An 18,504-nucleotide genomic window follows, 5' to 3' on the forward strand; every position below is an offset into this window, starting at 1 on the left:
TATATATATATAAAATCATACACATTAGGATGGGATCCTCCATATGTTAGCCAGCCTTTCAGTCTCCTTCCGCCCCCCACCCCACATTTCTTCTTGATGAGTGTGCAGAAATTCATTGCAGGTAAAATGATCCTTTTTTTTTTGTTCACCTAGCCCCGGGGGACATTTGAAAGGTCAATCATTCAGGGTGGAAAACATTTTTCCCTTGGTTCTTATGTTTCAGACGTTGGTGACTAAGAGCAGTAGCTGAGAAAAGAGTCGAGCACAGACAAGGACTCCTCGTTTTATTGCCGTGTTTACCGTACTAAGATTTAATCTGTTTTGGACGTAAACCTTTTCTAGTTGCAAGGAATTGAACTGCAATTAAAAGTGCACAGTGGTGGTAAAAAAAAATGGATCTAAATATCATCTTCTGCCCTTGTAGATGGACTCCTGAATGAGGCCTTCCCAATGATCTTCCAGTTACTGAGGTTACAAGACTCCACGTCACGTCATTCAACAAAGTTACTGATTTCATCCACCCATCTTATTACTCTTGGTCATCATCTTGCTCTTTGAATCTCTCTTGGAATCAAGTTGAGTGCCATCCCTGTCCAACGATGGTCATTTCTTCTTGCGATTTGTCCGTCCCACCGCCATTTTAATTTCTTCACCCTTGTGATGATGTCACAGACATTTGTTTGGTTTCAAAACCCATTCATTCTTTTTCCTGTCTCTTCAGGTAATACCCAGCATGCATCTCTCCATATGTCTTTGTGTTGTCTGAAGCTTCTGAATTATCTTCGACAAGTAGGGTCCAAGTTTCACATCCATATGCGAGTACGGGCAGAACACACGGGTCAAAAACTTTTCTCTTCAGGCACCGTGGAAGATTCCCATGAAACATTGTCTTGTTGCTTCCAAATGCGCGCCATCCAATCTTCATTCGCCTATTGATTTCATTAAAAAATTATCCCACCCATTGTTATTTGCCGGCCAAAAACAGACATAGTCTTTGAGTTCTTCCAGTTCTGTTCCACTTATTACAATCTTTGCAGACTTGACATATTTATTGAACATCACTTTGGTCATGCCGACATTCACATCGAGGCCCATATTCTTGTGTGTGTGTGTGTGTATGTATATATTACTCAAAATGGCCCATTCACAGAGCCACACTGGCTGTAGACAAATCGAATGAGGACAAACATTTTCTGTGGGTCACATTTAAGATGGCTGCCTCCATCTGTGACTTTTATAAACATCTACATTTTAGCACGACTGGCCGTTGCGGTTTGCATGCGGAATGAATGCTTTCTAAGGAAACGCCACGGGGGAAAAAAAAAAAAGAGCATTTTCCAGCAGGAAATATAGCCACGGATTTGCAGATTTAGTGCCCGCATTTTAAAAGTTGAACACAAAGATGACATTTCCTCCATCTGCTTTTCAAAGTGAACGCACCGTTAAAGGGTTAATAGAAGCCTAGGACATTCATTCCCCACACGGAAAGCCCCTTGTAAGAGAGGCACCTGATTTGATCTCCGCCCCCCCCCCACCCCCAATGCCTGTTCCTTTAGCGAGCGATGAAGTCAATTTTATGATTTATAGCCTCTGGAAGGAAAAATAAATAAAGATGATGTCATGTTATTGAACAAGGTCACACTCCCTAAAGACTTTACCCTGACAATAGGATGAGATCATGCTGTAGCCTTAAGTTCTGGTTGAAGAAAAGAAAGAAAGAAAAAAAATCAAGCCCAACGTATTTATATCCAAAGGCTTCTTAGCGGTCAGAGAGCAGAGCGTCTGAACAGAAAAATAATGCAATCAGCAGTCAAGTCCCTTTCCCGTCTCGCTACATCAGCCGTGGCCAACTCCAGTAGTCAAGGGCCGCCAACAGGTCAACAGCTGAGCCACCTGTGCTGAAGCAGGGATATCCTGAAAACTGTCCCTTGAAGACTAGAGTTGGCCACCCCTGAGCTAGATGCAGTGAAACCGCTACGTCACACACATCATTTCTTGTTTATTAACTGGTGTCTAGACAGCACCCTCCGAAGGTTCGATCAGCAGCTGCTTTTGCTCAAATATATAGGTGCAAATATAGGTAAGAATCTCAGCCGACAAGCAGCTGTCCGAAACACCCCAACCTTCCCATCCCAATGTACTCTGTTCCCACTTACCTTTCATTGTAGAGTGCAAGCTCCTGGGGACAGGGCCCACCTTACCTACTGTAACAATGTATGTTAATGTTTGTCATTTTATTGCTTCCGTGCACCAGCCCCATTGTACTGCGCTACGGAGTATGTCGGCGTGTTATAAACAATAACAATCTCCCCGAATGCTCACACGATCGGTCGATAAAAAGGGGAGTTCCCCGGCACCCTAAAGGCCCCTCCTTTTTATTTACTCATTTTATGTTGGTTTCAAAGGTGAATATGTATTTAAAAGATGTGTAAATGAGGCCTCAGCCGCTCCACCTTGTCACACATCATACTCAACGCTAAATATATTGGGGGGCTAAAACCTAGCCATGTGGTGGCCAACTCAAGGGCCACCAAGAGATGAGGTTTTAAGGCTATCCCTGCTTCAGCGCAGGTGGCTCAGTCTGCAATTTATTATGGTATAAAAATAGCCTCTTTAAAAAGACACAGCAGTTTATTTGAAAGAAAGTGGAACTTTAAGATGGTAAATAAAAAGTAGTGGTACTCTGGTTCCAACATATCAACACACTCATGTGTTCTTTGTTTTTTTCCCAAGGCCTTATTTTACGATCTTTACTAGGAGGCTCAGTGGCAGGCATGTTTAAAAAAAAACATTTTCACTACAACTTTCACAAACAAATGTTTTTTAAAAAAAAAAACACTGGGATTTCTGAAATGTCAAAAAAAAAAGTAATACTGATGTGTATTTCATAGGTTGTTTGTTTTTTTTTGTTTTTTAATAGAGTGAAACTGGTGCTTTACATACAACGAGAATCTCTTGCCGACAGGGATTGATACAACTTACAGAACGGAGATAAGATGAAAACAAGCCTCAAACGAAGGGTGTCTTTGAAGTTAAATCTAAGACATTCGTTGTCTTGTTAATAAAACATTACAACTGCGTTTCCCCTGTCTTTAGAGGGTTAACCGGCTTCCTGGATGCGGGCGACTCCATTAAGTTTTGGACACTACATCAAAACAGAAGTTTACATCAAAATACATCTTTCTGGCCTCGGGGTATTTAGGTTGATCCAACAGCTGCAGGAAGGAAGTTGGTCACATTTTAAAACATCCTCAGCAAGAAAAAGCCACGTTTAACACATTTATAAAAAGTGTATCATGCGCATAATACGTTATTAAATGTAACACTATGGGTGGGGATTTGTACATTGTGCAGGCTTAGCCACTGGGACCCTGCAATCAGGACAGGCACATTCCACGATGAACCTCCGGTGAGGGCTGGGTATGTGCAGTATCTCATTGTACTGGGAGAGGGGATGATAGAGTCTCGACAGCAACTGAAGTAGATTCAGAATGGCAGTCATGTTTACAGGAGGATGCAGTGCCAGTCCTCCCTGCTGCACGTGCGCCAGGCGGCACGTGCACTGACTACAGCGGTCTGTAGGGGAGCGATGGGATGCGCGGGGCCATGACAGTGGGGGAGGAAGGGGCAGCCATGGCGGAGCATATCTGCCCTTCCATTGGCTGCCCGTTGAGCATGCGACCGCGTCGCGGGAAGACAAAATTCTCGTCTTCCCTGCCAGCGTACGGCGCGCCCTGACAGCGCTTTGCACGCCCACACACGGCCACTGGGGCCTGTCCCGTAGAGCAGCGGTGCGCAAACTGTGGGGCGCGACCCCCAGGGGGGGCGCGAGACTGCCGACGAGGGGGGCGCGGGGTTTACAGAGGCCCCGCGCGCTTCCCGAAGGCACTTAAATTAAGTGCCGGGGGAGCTGCAGCGCCGCTGTAAACCTAACTTACCGTGGCTCTGGCGGCTTCCTCCCTGCATCGCCATGGCAACGCGGCGGCAAAATGACGCTGCGAGGTCATGTGACGTCACGTTGCTATGGCAACGTGACGTCATTACGCCGGAGCGCGGGTAAGTTGGGGTTGGGGGGGGGGGGGCGCGGGAGTGAGGGGACAGCCGGCAGGGGGGCGCAGGGAAAAAAGTTTGCGCCACCCTGCCGTAGAGGGCTGTGCTGTGGCGTGCGCCGTAGCGGCCACTGGGGACCTCACCTAAACATTGTCCCTTTACAACTTGGCATAATATTGTTTAGCATTGAGGAACGCACTTCGATCGGGAAAAAAACCGACGACCTAAACAGAACACAGGTCACTATTACCCAACGAGTGTGGTTGTAGGACAAGCAAGCACATCTTCACTTTGATGTAGGTCTCATTCATCTGAATGAAGTAAATAGTCTTTGAAATGTGGACTCTGGCCAATGCCGAGTTCAGCACGACCAGGCTCGCAGTGTTTCAGCTGGCACAAAGCAGAGATGGAGACGTGTCAGACAACCTGGGGACAGGCCAAAATATGTCATTGGTATAATAAGATCTAATAGCCTTTCCTGGTCAGAGAGTAATCGCTGTATCACTTCTATGAGCCTTGTAACAGGCAGCAGAAAACTATAGGCCTGGTTTGCTGCTCACTCGCTTTAAATTGTAAGCTCTTTGTAGAAGGGACGACCGTATCACAGATTTTTCACAGTTTATCTGTATGGGCCACTACTTGCTTCTGAACTGCCGAAATGATTCCTGTGTGTATTTATTTACGAACGCAATATAATTATACTAAACACGCACAATGCATTGCAGGCCCTTCCAGTGACAAATGGGTTAAAGGTGATCTCATTTCTATTGATACAGTTTGCATGCTGCAGATAAGCAGTCAGCCAGTGCGGAGTAAATGATACAGCTGATAAGAGCCAGGTCTAAGGAGAAGCAGCGAGTCTCAGCGCTGTGTAATGATTCACCCCATTTCTTCATTGCTGGTAAGTGTTTCAGAACAACATATCAATAGTTATTTACTCTGTTTTGTCCTCCCCGGTGAGATCTATTCCATTCTACATTCCGGGTTATTCCCTTTTCACATAAGAGGAAATAACGGCAAACACTCCCTCCCCCCCCCCCCCCATTACCACAGCACATTTTTTGGCTAGCCAAGAGGGGCAATTCTACAGGACCAGGGTCTTAGCAGAGCAAGATCGAAGCAGCATGGACGTAGGAAGAAGGGCATTTTAGAGCTTGCACTCCTTTAGTATTCACTGTACCAGAACAAGTAAGTAGTGGGGTACCAATTGCGGTCAGGGGTCTGGTCCTGTGGTAGATCCTGTTGTGTGAATAGACTCGATAGTAGGAAGGCAGTGGGCACTCGTAGAGTTGAAGAAAAACGTTTCTGTATTGAATTTTTACATATTCCTCCTACGCATTTCGTTCTCAGCTGGAACCAAAACGCGTAGGAGGAATACGTATGTAAAAATTCAATATAGAAACTTTTTTTTCTTCAACTCTACAAGCAGAAGTAGGAGAATACATGAGCGGGACTGAGCCAATGAGGAGAGATTTGTAACAAGTGTGTCATTGTAAAAGGAATATCAGGAGCGGAGCAAAAGGAGAAGAAAATGGGCATCACAGAGACGGTGTGTAACTCAAACTGCCCACTACAAAGAGCAGAAGCACGGAAAAATAAGTCAAGAATGATTTTATATATATATATATAGACCATACGATACCGGTTGCAACACGACATCAAGGGACAGCACGCAGGTAAGTAAATCATGAATTTTCTATATTTGATAGAAGACACAAAAAACGACGTTTCGGTCCCCCACTGGGATTTACTTACCTGCGTGCTGTCCCTTGATGTCGTGTTGCAACCGGTATCGTATGGTCTGTTATTGCTTTATGGGATAAGCACCAAAACTTATTTAATTGCATATGGTGTGCCGGCTGTGCATTGGATTATAAATATATATATACATATATATATATACACACACATATATATATATACATACATATATATATATATATATATATATACATATATATATATATATATATATAGCAGAAAATAGCCGTGTTAGTCCAGTTGCGATAGTGCAGAATAAATGAGTTCTTCAGTATTACCGAAGAACTCATTTATTCTGCACTATATATATATATATATATATATATATATATACATACACACACACACACACACACACACACACACACACACACACACACACACACACACACACACACACACACACATACATATATATACACACACACACCTATACATATATACAGGCAGTTCTCGGTATCAGACGTTCCGCTTACCGACTAACGTTCTATCCGACGCCGCACAATGCAGTCTCTGGACGCATTGTCCGACGCCTAATTCGCGTATCCGACGGTCACCGCCGCCGATTAACAATGGGCCTGCTTTCCGACGGCGCTTTGCGAGACGCTTTCCGTCAGATAACCAAGGACCCACTGTATATATATATATTTCACTGCCCTGAGGAAGGTCCCTCTAGGAGGACCGAAACGTTGGCTGCCGGGTGTTCTTAATACACATCTTTTTGTACATTTGCGGTGTGCTGTCTTATTTTTGGCATCAGGATCCCCCTGGTTACTACGTACATATCATTATGCTATGGGACAAGCATTTGCTTTCACCAAAAACGTGAGTGCAAACTGCCATACCAATGACTACATGCAAAGAGACATCGCAGCAGTCAATGAATAGCAAAATGTAATTACAATGCACATAATATCTGAATTTACAGTTAAAAACAATTACCAGAGCTCCACCGCAGGATCCCGTGGACGATAGGTAAGGTTCTTTTGGGATCAAGTGCACCTGGCTCTCGAATGGACCGGAACAAAAGAGACTCCAGGGAAGCCAATGATGAAAGGCAGTAATGGGGACCAGTGAGAGACATGGGGATGTGCTCATTGTATTTGCTGCGTACAGAAGAGGTGTAATTAAATGTAAACTAGCAGCATTGTGTTGCAAGCTCCTTTGACCGCCGAGTTAAGTACTGCACGTGTTCAGCGCCAACAGGTATGAAAACCTGCAAAGGGACGAACACATCACCAAGAATCGAACAGCCCTTCATGCAAGCGATGGAAAAACACTCAGATTCAGAATAGTTACTTATACTTTAGGGAAATTTATATTTGCAGTGCAACAAAAGAAAAGGAATGAGCAACTTATTTGTATGTAATATCACGACAACAAGAACAGGTCTAAATTTAACGTGGGTTGAACTTGGACATATGTCTTTTTTTCAATCTTATCTACTATGTAACTGTATTTCTGGAGTCCATAGAGAATGAAGCTTTCAAGGGACAGTTTCACGGTTGAAAATAAATAAATAAATGTTTCTTGAAATATTGTGTTTGTTACATACTTGCACAGTCAAAGATGTAAATGTATGTATAACCTGCACGTTCTCTGCAAATCTAAGAGCAAATCTTAAGAGATTTCCAGCTTGTTTTGTTTATATTCCATTACTGAAGCTCTGCGAAGACATAATGCTATGGGGAGGCGGGGGTGGGGAGGGGGGAATAATGTCTGTAAGGAATTAGACAAAAAGGTCAAAGGTCGCCTTTCCTGAGAAATGAAAGCAACAGACCAAAGGAAAACTCCAGTGGAAAAAAGGGGGGAAAAAAAATTGAAACGGCATCTGCTGCAACCGTGATCTCTTAAACAAACAAACTATCCGAGCAATTTCAAGGGGGCTCTGATTTCTGTAATCAACAGATAATACAGCTGTTCACAGCAATAATCTATGACTGACCCTGCGCTGAGCAGTGCACAACAATACACGCGTTGTATTGACGGTGGTCTATGTTCTATTCTCTGCAGCAACACTACTCCAGGCATTGCCCGTGGTTTACGCGAGTGAGGTTATTACACTTGGTATTTAACCACCGCTTAAGTGCCAGGGCGACGTTGCCATCCTTAAGTGGGTCCATCAGTTCTAGCAACAGCCGTCGTAATTATAGCAACAGCCCTTCTGCAAACACATGGAGTACTTTAAATGAAATAGGGCAGGGGTGCTCAACTCCAGTCCCCCCGACTCACACCCGCACAGCGCTATTTGGGGATTGTGTTGTATATGTGTACAGTGTGTAGTGATCCCGTGCTGAAGATCACAAGGTGCCTGAGTTTAATAAGTGTAGTAAACTGTGTGAATTACCAATACTGTGCTTGTATTATTCCTGCCATCTGACAGTAGGTCACGTGTGGCCCAGTAAGTAATAAGGGACTCAGGCTCCAGACTCCGCAACAGTTGTTAGTTTCAGAGCTAAAAGTAGAGGGGTTACACACACATCTACACATGTACCTACACGCACATCTATCTACACATCTACACACACACACACTGAGGATTGGACCTCAGTCCCGCCCCCATGACGCATTGGGTGACGCCACTCGCACGAGCGCTGCTGTACTCCAACAGGGACCGGACCTAGGCTCCGCTGCCGCGTCCCTTGACGCAACAGAGGACGTTCGTCTCCACTTCACACCGGCGTCGCAATACCAGGGGCACTCGAGGGGTTAATGCTATCAGCAACGACTTCTCATCTGCGGTGCACGCCGCCCTGTTTACCAGTGGACAGAATATGTATGATGACTCAGTGCTTCCCATTGGACCTCTGCCAGGTCTTATATGCCTTATATGCTCAGCCAGCCCTCTGGCAGATTGGCTGAGCATACACTTCTGTTTATGCTTCAAGTGCTTGCCTCAAGTATCCTGCTGCCGCTCTGTGCATTCTGTCTTGCTCTCTTGTACCTTTTGACCTCAGCTTGTACCAGGACCTCTACCTTCTCTGAACCGTAGACCTCGGCTACACACAACGACCATTCTGACCACTCTACTCCTGGACCCCGGCTACGCACAACGACCACCCGACTTCTCCAATCCTAGACCACGGCAAGTACCATGACTATTCTGACCTCTCCTACCCTGACCCAACTACGACTCTGCAATCCGGACGTGGTTGGTCAGTGTATACAAACATCCCACCTCAACCTTGTGGTGCTGTCCTGTTTGTGGTGAGCACACACACACACACATCTATACACTTCTACTCATCAATGCTGCACAGCTCTTTTTACAGCACAGTTGTAAGGGTCCAACGACCCAGGACTTCAGGATGGTGCTGCCCCGATAGTATCCGGCCTTGAGTCTTGTTGGTCCCTAGACCATTAGGCCTAGGATGGGCCAGCTCATCCGCGCCATGGGAGAGTCCGACAGCTCATGCTCCTACCTTGGAAGGCAGAGCAAGACTAATCTAACTTTGCCTACACCCACTGGTTAGCTTCAGGAAGGGGCGGGCTCATGGCCTGAACCTATGTCTGATAGGCTGTACACAGGCCATGAGTCACCACCTCACTTCCATCACTTACAAGTGGGCGGAAAAGGGGGGTCACTGGCCCATAGATTAACTCATGAAGGCCCTGAACTTACTAGGGACTTACATCACAGATACACTATGGGGGAAAGAGAGGTACCTATGGACATACTATGTTACATATATATATACAGCTCAACCCCGTTATAACGCGATCTGTTACAACGCGGATCCGCTTATAACGTGATGCAAGCGTGCTCCCAATTTTCGTATTTATGAATACTATACAACACGATTGCTGGTATCTTAAATACTTTATGGTACAATGCATACAATTATACATTATTTTTAACACAATCTGCTTATAGCGCGATGTGATTCTTTGGACCCCAGCGTTATAAAGGGGTTGAGCTGTGTATATATATATATATATATATAATATAAAAAAATATATATATATATATATATAAAATATAAAAATATATATATATGTACACACACACACACACACACACACACACACACACACACACACACACACACACACATTACTATATTGTACTGTATATATATATATATATATATATTTATATATATATATATATAAAACACACACACGTCGTTACTGTATAAAGTAATAAAATAAGCAATATATAAATAGATTTGTACCTAATTTTTTTTTTTTTATATCTTCGTAACTGATATTGGCGTTGACGACAATTTGCTCATCGTGCAATTTCATTCTGTTCCCCTTTACAAATAAACAACATTAATAATACGCAAAGGCTATTAAACCTGCAAAACGCCTCGCACTATGTATTATTTTTTTCCCGTTCTAGGATTGAAGCACGGAGTCTCCGGAGCAGAACTGTGTTAATTTCAGCTCCGGGGACCCAATGGTTCCAGAGATACCTCCATAGAGGGTGCTGGTATCTCAGCAGCCAGGTAACGTGTGTGCCTAACAAAATGGCGGTCTAAATGTCCTGCAGGCCAATAGGAAGCCGTGAGGTAATCCCTTGCAGCTTCCTATTGGCCCGCGTGACCTGAACATTTAAACTCCTTAAGAGATACCGGCGCCCCCAACGGAGGTACGTATCTCTGGAGGCAGGGGGTCCCGGGAGCTGAAACCAACACCGTTCAGCTCCAGAAATCCAGAAGCAAGGCGTTTGGCTGCTTTAATGTATATACAGCATTATCTTATGAAAGCGAAAACGAATGGTTTGATCAGTCAGGTTTATTACAATTTGATTGACAAACTCTTATGACTGAAAAATATACGTAACCAGCACCGGATATAAATTATTCTTGAATTTTTATTTGCCCGTGTTCGTGTACGTCTTTCAGCAGACGATGCTGAAGAGGCTACTTGTTTTTGCCCAGAGTCCTTTGCTTCTCCGCATGCTCCACAGTCTTTTCTTCAACATAAAGTCCTTTCCGCTTCCTCACTGAAGTCACATACTTCCGGGCCTGGTTCTCCGAGTCGGCCTTCTCGCCAAAGTGCAAATATTCCTCTTCTGTAGTGGGCACCCAGCACGGATCGCTCAAAATGACCTTTTTTGAACAAAGAGAATGGGAGTACGTGTTATTAATGTCCCGACGAGTACGATCCCTACAAAAGGTGCATAGATACATGTAGGATTTGGAAGACAGCCTAATGAAAAGCATGGTTGTGCCTCACATCTTTCTGTATTTACATCACTCACATTTGTGTCTAGATTTAAAATATGAGCAAAAGGGAGCCGAGAACACCAAAAAAATAAGAAAAAAAAATCAAAAGGTAGCACAGAAAGGTCATTTAATGATGATAAAAAGTCATGGTTGCATCCAACGTTTCGATGCCAACCTGCATCTTCATCAGGGATAATGTTGATTTTTTTCCTTATTTTTTGGTGTGCTTGACTCCCTTTTGCTCATGACTTACTCCTTGTCCGGACCATTCATCTTAGCACCCATTTTTGCTATTCTCCTTTACCTTAGACCCCTTCTAGGGGCATCCCAAGTGGCTTGACCTGATTCCCCTCATCTTTATATTACTAGATTTAAAATATACCATCTGATGCTGGTTCACATCCAAGGGCCGGCTGCTTGTCACCTCGGGGAAAGTCCCTATAATTACCTGCGTCTCAGGCAACACAATTAAACTGTGACAGTAGGGACCAAATGCGCCTGTAACATTCGCAGTACAATGCTTTGCAATTTGTCAGTGTCCGTTAAGAAAAGATATTATATTTCCGCAAATATAAATTGTGCGTTTCTACATCGGAGGTCACTGGAAGAGATTCACCAACACGAGGGCGAGTGGCAGTGACTTGGTCAAGGCACAAAGGCCGCCACTAAATGTTCTAGACAGAGGCCAAAATAGATAAATCAATCCTTTAAATTATATATATATATTTGCTAAATGTATTGTCTTGCATTAAAAGAGGCTAATTATTGTTGCAGATACTCTGATACACTACTCAAATATTTAGTCTCTCAAAGACTTCTATAGATGGCACATATGGGGTTGGCTTTGGGTTAGTCAAACTAACTCGGAAGGGCCACCAACAGGCCAGGTTTTATGGATAGCCCTGCTTCAGCAGTCTTTGACTGGGCCACCGGTGCTGAAGCAGGGATATCCATAAAACCTGGTCTGTTGGTGAGTGAAGTCCCCTTTGTGGAATCCTATAATACATGTTCACAATGTGCTTCATTTAACCCTTTGGTCAAATAAAGCACATTTGAAAGATTTACTTCAGAATTCCCCCCCGTGTAAACTACAGTTTCATGCCAATCCCATGCCCTTCTACAATAACCCATTTAAAGCCAGGTGCCTACTTCCCTCTGGAAGTTAAGAGGTTAACATGGTTGCATACAGTGAGTAAATCCCAACCGGTAAAAGAAAATGAAAAAAAATAAATTAAAAATGAGCTTAGATACACAATTATTGCTGCGCCCCCTTTTTTTTAATGTGTTGATTGATGAGAAAACCTTTACTTATCTGTGTGTTCAAACACGGGGCGTACGCTATAAAGCACAAGATGACAAATGACCCCGTGCTAAATTAGGACCTGGGCGTGGAGTCCCGCGTCTCTGGTGGACAGACAGGTACCATTAAGTGCAGGACAGATGGAGTGAATCTTAACAGTAAGTAAACATCTATCCAAATCTCTGTCTGCTGAGAGAAAGCACACGGCTCTTCCTATGGTGAATGTGTCACATTGCATCTGCTGCTGATACATGATATATCCCAATCAGCATAGGAATGGCACCAGCTGCTGTCTACTACTGCAAACATTCCCCAGACAATATCATTTTCTTTAACCATTTAGTGTCACGGGAGGCGTTTAACATTACAACTGGGAAAGTCGGACGGTGGAAGAATGACTGAAATGTATCTCACGGATAGATCCACAAAGCTCTGTGAAATCTGGGCTCAAAACCCCCCGTGGCCTAAAATCGGAAATGGATATTAATATTCCTCGTGGTTCACGCGTATTCCACAAAGGGAATCAGATGACAAAATGAGCGTTCTCATTAGCACAGGCGCAACGTCACGTTATTGTAGCGTAACCTAGCGTTATCTTCCAGTGACGCGACATTACGTCTGTCTTTCCGTTGCAGGCGTTCCTTGCTTATCTGACAGAATGCGCCCAGGATGTTAATTTGGCGGCGGTGACCGTCGGATAAGCGGGTCCGGCGCCGGATAATGTGTCCAACGGACTGCATTACGCAGCGTCGGATATGGAGGAGACGCTGTACTCCCAGACGCTGAACAAGGACTTTGGCTGGTGTTGGGAAAGAGAGGAGAGGGAAATAACGCTACGTTAGTTAAATCATACCCAACTGTGACGTGGTACCCACCCAGACCCTGCAAAAGTCCTACTCCAGGGACTGGATGTGCGGAACGCCAAGTTTAGGTATGACCTAAGGAACGTACAGCTGTGGATGTGCGCTGTTATTGTAGCGCCTTATTCTGGGTAATGACATGCAAGTGAGCACACTGCTACACACTTTTGCTTCATATCAATTTTAACAGGGACCCCTATAAGCATATACCTGCCGTATTACAAAGTGACACGCTGTGTGCTCATTTGCATGTCATTACCCAGAATCCCTGCTGCAGTGGAGGCATTCTATGCTAAGAGATAATGGGGGGTGGGGGGGGGGGGCGGGTGGATTAGGGAAGAGGCAGGGCTGCAGATCTGTCCGAGACGGGTTAATGTGCTCACAAGTGATCATGTTATTTGCGGCTCCTTTATGTATAAAGCGCATACACAAGATTGTGCTTTAAAAATACATAATGTTGGCAAATAATAGGTTAGGGAAAAGAAGCCACGTGCATGTTCAAGAATTTCTCATTAAAAGTGTCTTTGTTTAATGGCGGACTGGTTGAAGTAATCTGTGCGGATCTGTTCCTTATCAATCCACATCCTCTTATGTTCCTTACCATGGAAGAGTCTCTTTGGGTGACTGTTTGTCATTTGATGAAAGTACATCTCAAATCACGGTGTAATTGCATAATTGCCCAGGCTGTTTTTAAAGCTTTATTTTGGGAGCAAAGAAAAGGTTTCTTTACAAAAGCATTCAGCATTTGCACATATAACACGGCAACATAAAAAGAAGTCTGTGTGCTCAGTGGCACTTCGGGGGGGGGGGGTTTCTGGACTATTGGGGGACACACATTCGAAATTAGGCTGAAGCTCGTGTGTCGGCGCTGCACGCGCGCCTGCCAGCGCGTGCAGCCGAGATCCCCGGTCCGCGGTGAGCAGCAGGGAGAAAGACGGGGAGCGTGGCAGGGGCCGCAGCCACGACGTCACACAGCAAGGTTCGCCCTCATTGGCTGAACCGCCGGGGGGCTCGGCTAACGCTCCGTCGCGAGCACAGATTTCCTGTCTTCAGGGAAATCTGTCCGCACAACGCGGTGGGCAAGGTAGGTAGCGGGCCCGGCCCCATTGAGGGGCGGTTCTTGTCCCTGCAGCGCCCGCCATAGCGGGCAATGCAGCAGGCAGCGGCGATCTGGCATTAGCAGATCTCATTGCCTTCTCCTCTGTTTGCCTTTTATCACCTGCAGCACAAACCTCTCGCCGCTTGCTTAGGAAATCATTATTTGAGAATTGCATTTTTTGGTAAAGCCCTGCTCTTTTTCAGGTTACCTGCAGATGTCTGTTTTTATAGCTGTAAATCACTTTTTAATCTACCTTTTCTGCCCATCTGTTTTTGAAACGTAAAAAGCGGTCCCCATGTGGGGCTTCACAACTTGTGCCAGTGACACCAGTCAGATCATTATTATTATTATTTACATCTCTGCATGTACAATTGCATATTACAATGCTTGCCATATATTGCAGCCCCCTCTGGCAGTGAAGATGTTAAATGGCAGCACTGCTATACACTATTTGGAAAGATTGACTCCCCACATACACTGTAAAGCAGCAGTTTGATTCCTTTAACAGGTCTCTTCTTGCCCTGTACAACTGTTTTGAATTTGTAGCTTCCCTTTGGGGGCTACTATTTCAGTTAAGGGGTTAACGACCTTAATGGGTTAACTGTATGGGATCACTCAGGCTACTCCCCTCCACATCATGTGATGTAGGATGACCATGCAGAAGGGATTGCCACTCCCTTGTATGTATTTTGACCTGTGATGTCACTATAGGGAGTATAGAACATATATATAGCTCCACCCAATGTTCTAGAAACAGGTTCTTCAGAGTTCTAACGATGGGGTCCTCACTGTAAGTCCTGTAAATAGGTTTGTGTCTATAGTTAAGTGTATTAATTAGTGTCCTGTCACCGTTTGTTGTTTTCAGTTAGCAACGTGCCCTTTACGTAAGCGCCAGTAGTAAGAATCCAAGATTGTTCTCTCTATTAAGGAGTTCTTGGTGTAGCAAGTCCGGAGTAGGTTTGGACCGGCCCAACAAGAAGGTCCCTAGTGCAATCCTAATCCAATAGGTATGGAAGAAGCATGCAGTACATAGTCGCGGGTTACTAAACTCAGAGCCCGAAGTGTATTCCGTGAAAGGTCACTGATTGAGCCACATGTGCTGAAGCTGGAACTGATTGAGCCACCTGTGCTAAAGCTGGGATATCCTAAAAACCTGACCTGTTGGTGGCCCTTGAGGACTGGAATTGGCCATCCCTAGTCTGTATGGAGCTTATTAGAAAAGAAGTCAAGGGAGGCTTTAGCAAGGAAAACGCTTATAGCCCAAAACATGTGAAACGTTTAATGATATATAAGCCCTCCATGTATTGGGGCAAAGCTAATGAAAGTGATACATTTACACCAAATAATACATATGCAAACAATAGCAAATATGCATCAAAAACAAAAGTCTGCGCGAAAATTGATCCACAGTGTTTGGCAGGAAGCAAAATATGTGCAAATTTTGAGTGGAAGGCAGCAATCCCCTTCCCCCCGATTTATTTGGAGTCGTCTTCTTTTTTTACCGGATGGAAACCACGCTGTAACTCTGGGGAATCACCTGGTTCTCGGGATACTTCCCGGTAAACTTACTAGGTTTAAATCTCCCTCCAGGGGAAGTAGAACAGGCTTTAAATCTCCAACCAATAGGAAGCTGCATCATCATCAGTTGCGGCTTCCTATTGGATGACCATGTAAATCCCCTTTTAAAACCGAGAAATTAATACCGGTAACTTGGACTGTAAGTAACGCATCAACCGGGGAGTCCCTAGAGCTGAAAATAGCTCGGTTCAAGCGCCAGGGGCCCCTCTTGTTCCCATCCTGGAAAAACAGGGGCTTAGTTAGGGGGGGGGGGGGGGAGGGAGGGGGATTGCAGCTTTGAACTTTGTGTTTAACTATTCTACATATAACATCCCAAACTAAACTCCATGACCTGATGTTTGATGGTTAAGCAATCTATCATGAGGCTGGCCAGTCTGCTGTTCATCATTTGCAAAGGCCTTATTTTCAGAAATGACACACTCGAAAATAACCGATGACCTTTAATTGTAATGTTGTTGATCAATTCAATGAATTTCAGGCCGTACTGCATTTGTCAGCCCTATTTTGTAGCAGAGGGCTGCGTAGCCTTACAACTGGACAGAAACCAGCTTTAAATGATACCCTTTGTATCCCCAACACAGACTCAACAGTTTTAACACTGGAGTCTGACATAATGCAGGCATAACCTTTTTCGAAGTCACGTTGCCATTTCCTGCTCTGCGACAGCAAAACAAATAAGGGCCCTTTCTTTAGAAGACAGGGAAAGGATAATGCTACCCCTCTCAATGCCAGAACTGGCTTCTAAAATACAGGCTGGCAAAGGCAGTCTGAACTAGTTCATTAAGGAACTCCACTAGTCTTTCAAATGTCATGTGTCACACTGGGGATGTTTAATGACTTGCGTGAAATGACAGACAATCTTCATTTTAATATATAAAACAAACAGAGAAAAGCCGCCCGCAGCCTCACTGGGTATAAATATTTCTTACTGCCAGGATCGGCCAAAGCACAAAGATTATTACAATAGAATTTAGATTTATTTAAAATGTTGTTGGGTAGATCAGGGGGGCTCAACTCCTGTCCTCAAGACCCCCCCAACAGGTCAGGTTTTAAGGACATCCCTGCTTCAGCACAGGTGGCTCAATCTGTGGCTCAGTCATATTTGTCTAAAAACCCCATTGTTTTATCACCACTGAAACACTATTAGGCCCCAGAAAGACACCTAACTAACATCTGGCTTGGGTTTGAGGTGTGTCTGGTAGACAGGATCAGCTGATGTCTCGATAAGAACAATACAAAAGCACAGCTAAAACTAGGCACATTTCTTCAATATGTGCTTATGACACATTGAAAAAAACACATTTCTTATCAAGACTATATATCTTTGTGAACACCTTCTTTATTGATCATTAATGTCAACAACATCAATATTATTTGCGGGGATAATTAAAAATGGTTCCAATTAGGATAAACTTTTTTTTTTTTAAGGACAGCCTTACAACTCCCAACATATTTCCTAAAAGCGTTGAATAAATACAGCGTTTTATTCTCTTGCCAAAAGCAGCAGAGAAGTACAGACTGTTCCCTGGTGCTTCCATACCATGGCATTAGGAACAGACCTAAATCTGAAAAGATTTACACAAACCTTAAAATATGAAACCGTTGAAGTATCAGATAACAGGTTACTTGCGTGAGGGGGTTCACATTATTGTGACTTCCCTACGGGTAATGAGACTTCAGCAAATTTTTTTAAAATTTTATTTCAAGTAGCATATCGATGAGCTCATTTGCATGTCATTTCCCAGAATCCCTTGCTGCAGTGGAAGCACTGTATGCTAGGTGATAATGGTGAAAGGCAGCGTACAGACCTGCCTAAGACGTGAATGTGCTCACAAGTGAGATTTTTATTTGAGACTAGCTGAGAGCCCCGGCGTTGCCCGGGATGTTTGTGGTGTGGGTGTGGCATTTGGGTGGGGAGTGGTCCACACGGCCCATGTGCGGTGGTAGTGCTGCTGTGGCTGTACTGATGGTGAGGGGAGGAGGTGGGGGGGAGAGGGGGGAAGGGGGGAGAGGTGGTGGGAAGGAGGGGGGAGGAGGGGGGAGGTGGTGGGGAGGAGGGGGGAAGTGGTGGGAAGGGGGGGGAGATGGTGGGAAGGGGGGGAGGTGGTGGGAAGGGGGGGGCAGGTGGTGCGAAGGGAGGTGAAGGGGGTGGGGGGTGGAGGGGAGGTGAAGGGTGGAGGGGAGGTGAAGGGGGAGGGTGGAGGGGAGGTGAAGGGGGGGTGGAGGGGAGGTGAAGGGGAGGTGGAGGGGGATGAAGGGGGGGGTGGAGGGGAGGTGGAGGGAGGTGAGGGGTGGGTGAGGGTGAGGGGAGGTGAAGCGGGGTGAGGTGAAGGCCGCTCCCTCACCCATCCGGCCGCTTACTCACCCGTCCGGCCGCTCACTCACCCGTCCGGAAGCTCCACGTGGATCTGAGGCGGGAGGCAGCGTGTTGTGGCCGCTCCCCCGCTGTGTCCCGGGCGCTCGCTCCCCCGCTGACTGTAGCGGCGCCGGGGGGGGGGGGGGAGGGGGTGGAGGGGAGGTGAGGGGTGGGTGAGGGGAGGTGAAGGGGGGTGAGGGGAGGTGAAGGCCGCTCACTCACCCGTCCGGAAGCTCCACGTGGATCTGAGGCGGGAGGCCGCTTGTTGTGGCCGCTCCCCCGCTGTGTCCCGGGCACTCGCTCCCCTGCTGACTGTAGCGGCGCCG

The 18,504-nt window shown here is 45.4% G+C and overlaps 1 protein-coding gene across 2 annotated transcripts in view; it reads right to left on the reverse strand.

Moving 5' to 3' along the window:
* Positions 1-9,938: 9,938 nt before the first annotated feature.
* The window catches only part of EFL1 (elongation factor like GTPase 1), a 117,772-nt gene continuing 109,206 nt past the window's right edge, over positions 9,939-18,504 (reverse strand). For both annotated transcript variants that reach the window (XM_075575552.1, XM_075575553.1), the window contains exon 20: positions 9,939-10,868. In XM_075575552.1, the coding sequence (XP_075431667.1) occupies positions 10,680-10,868 (189 nt within the window). In that variant the 3' untranslated portion in view covers positions 9,939-10,679. The remainder of the gene's footprint in view (positions 10,869-18,504) is intronic.

Source organism: Ascaphus truei, chromosome 18 (assembly GCF_040206685.1).
Source record: "Ascaphus truei isolate aAscTru1 chromosome 18, aAscTru1.hap1, whole genome shotgun sequence".
Lineage (NCBI taxonomy): Eukaryota > Metazoa > Chordata > Amphibia > Anura > Ascaphidae > Ascaphus > Ascaphus truei.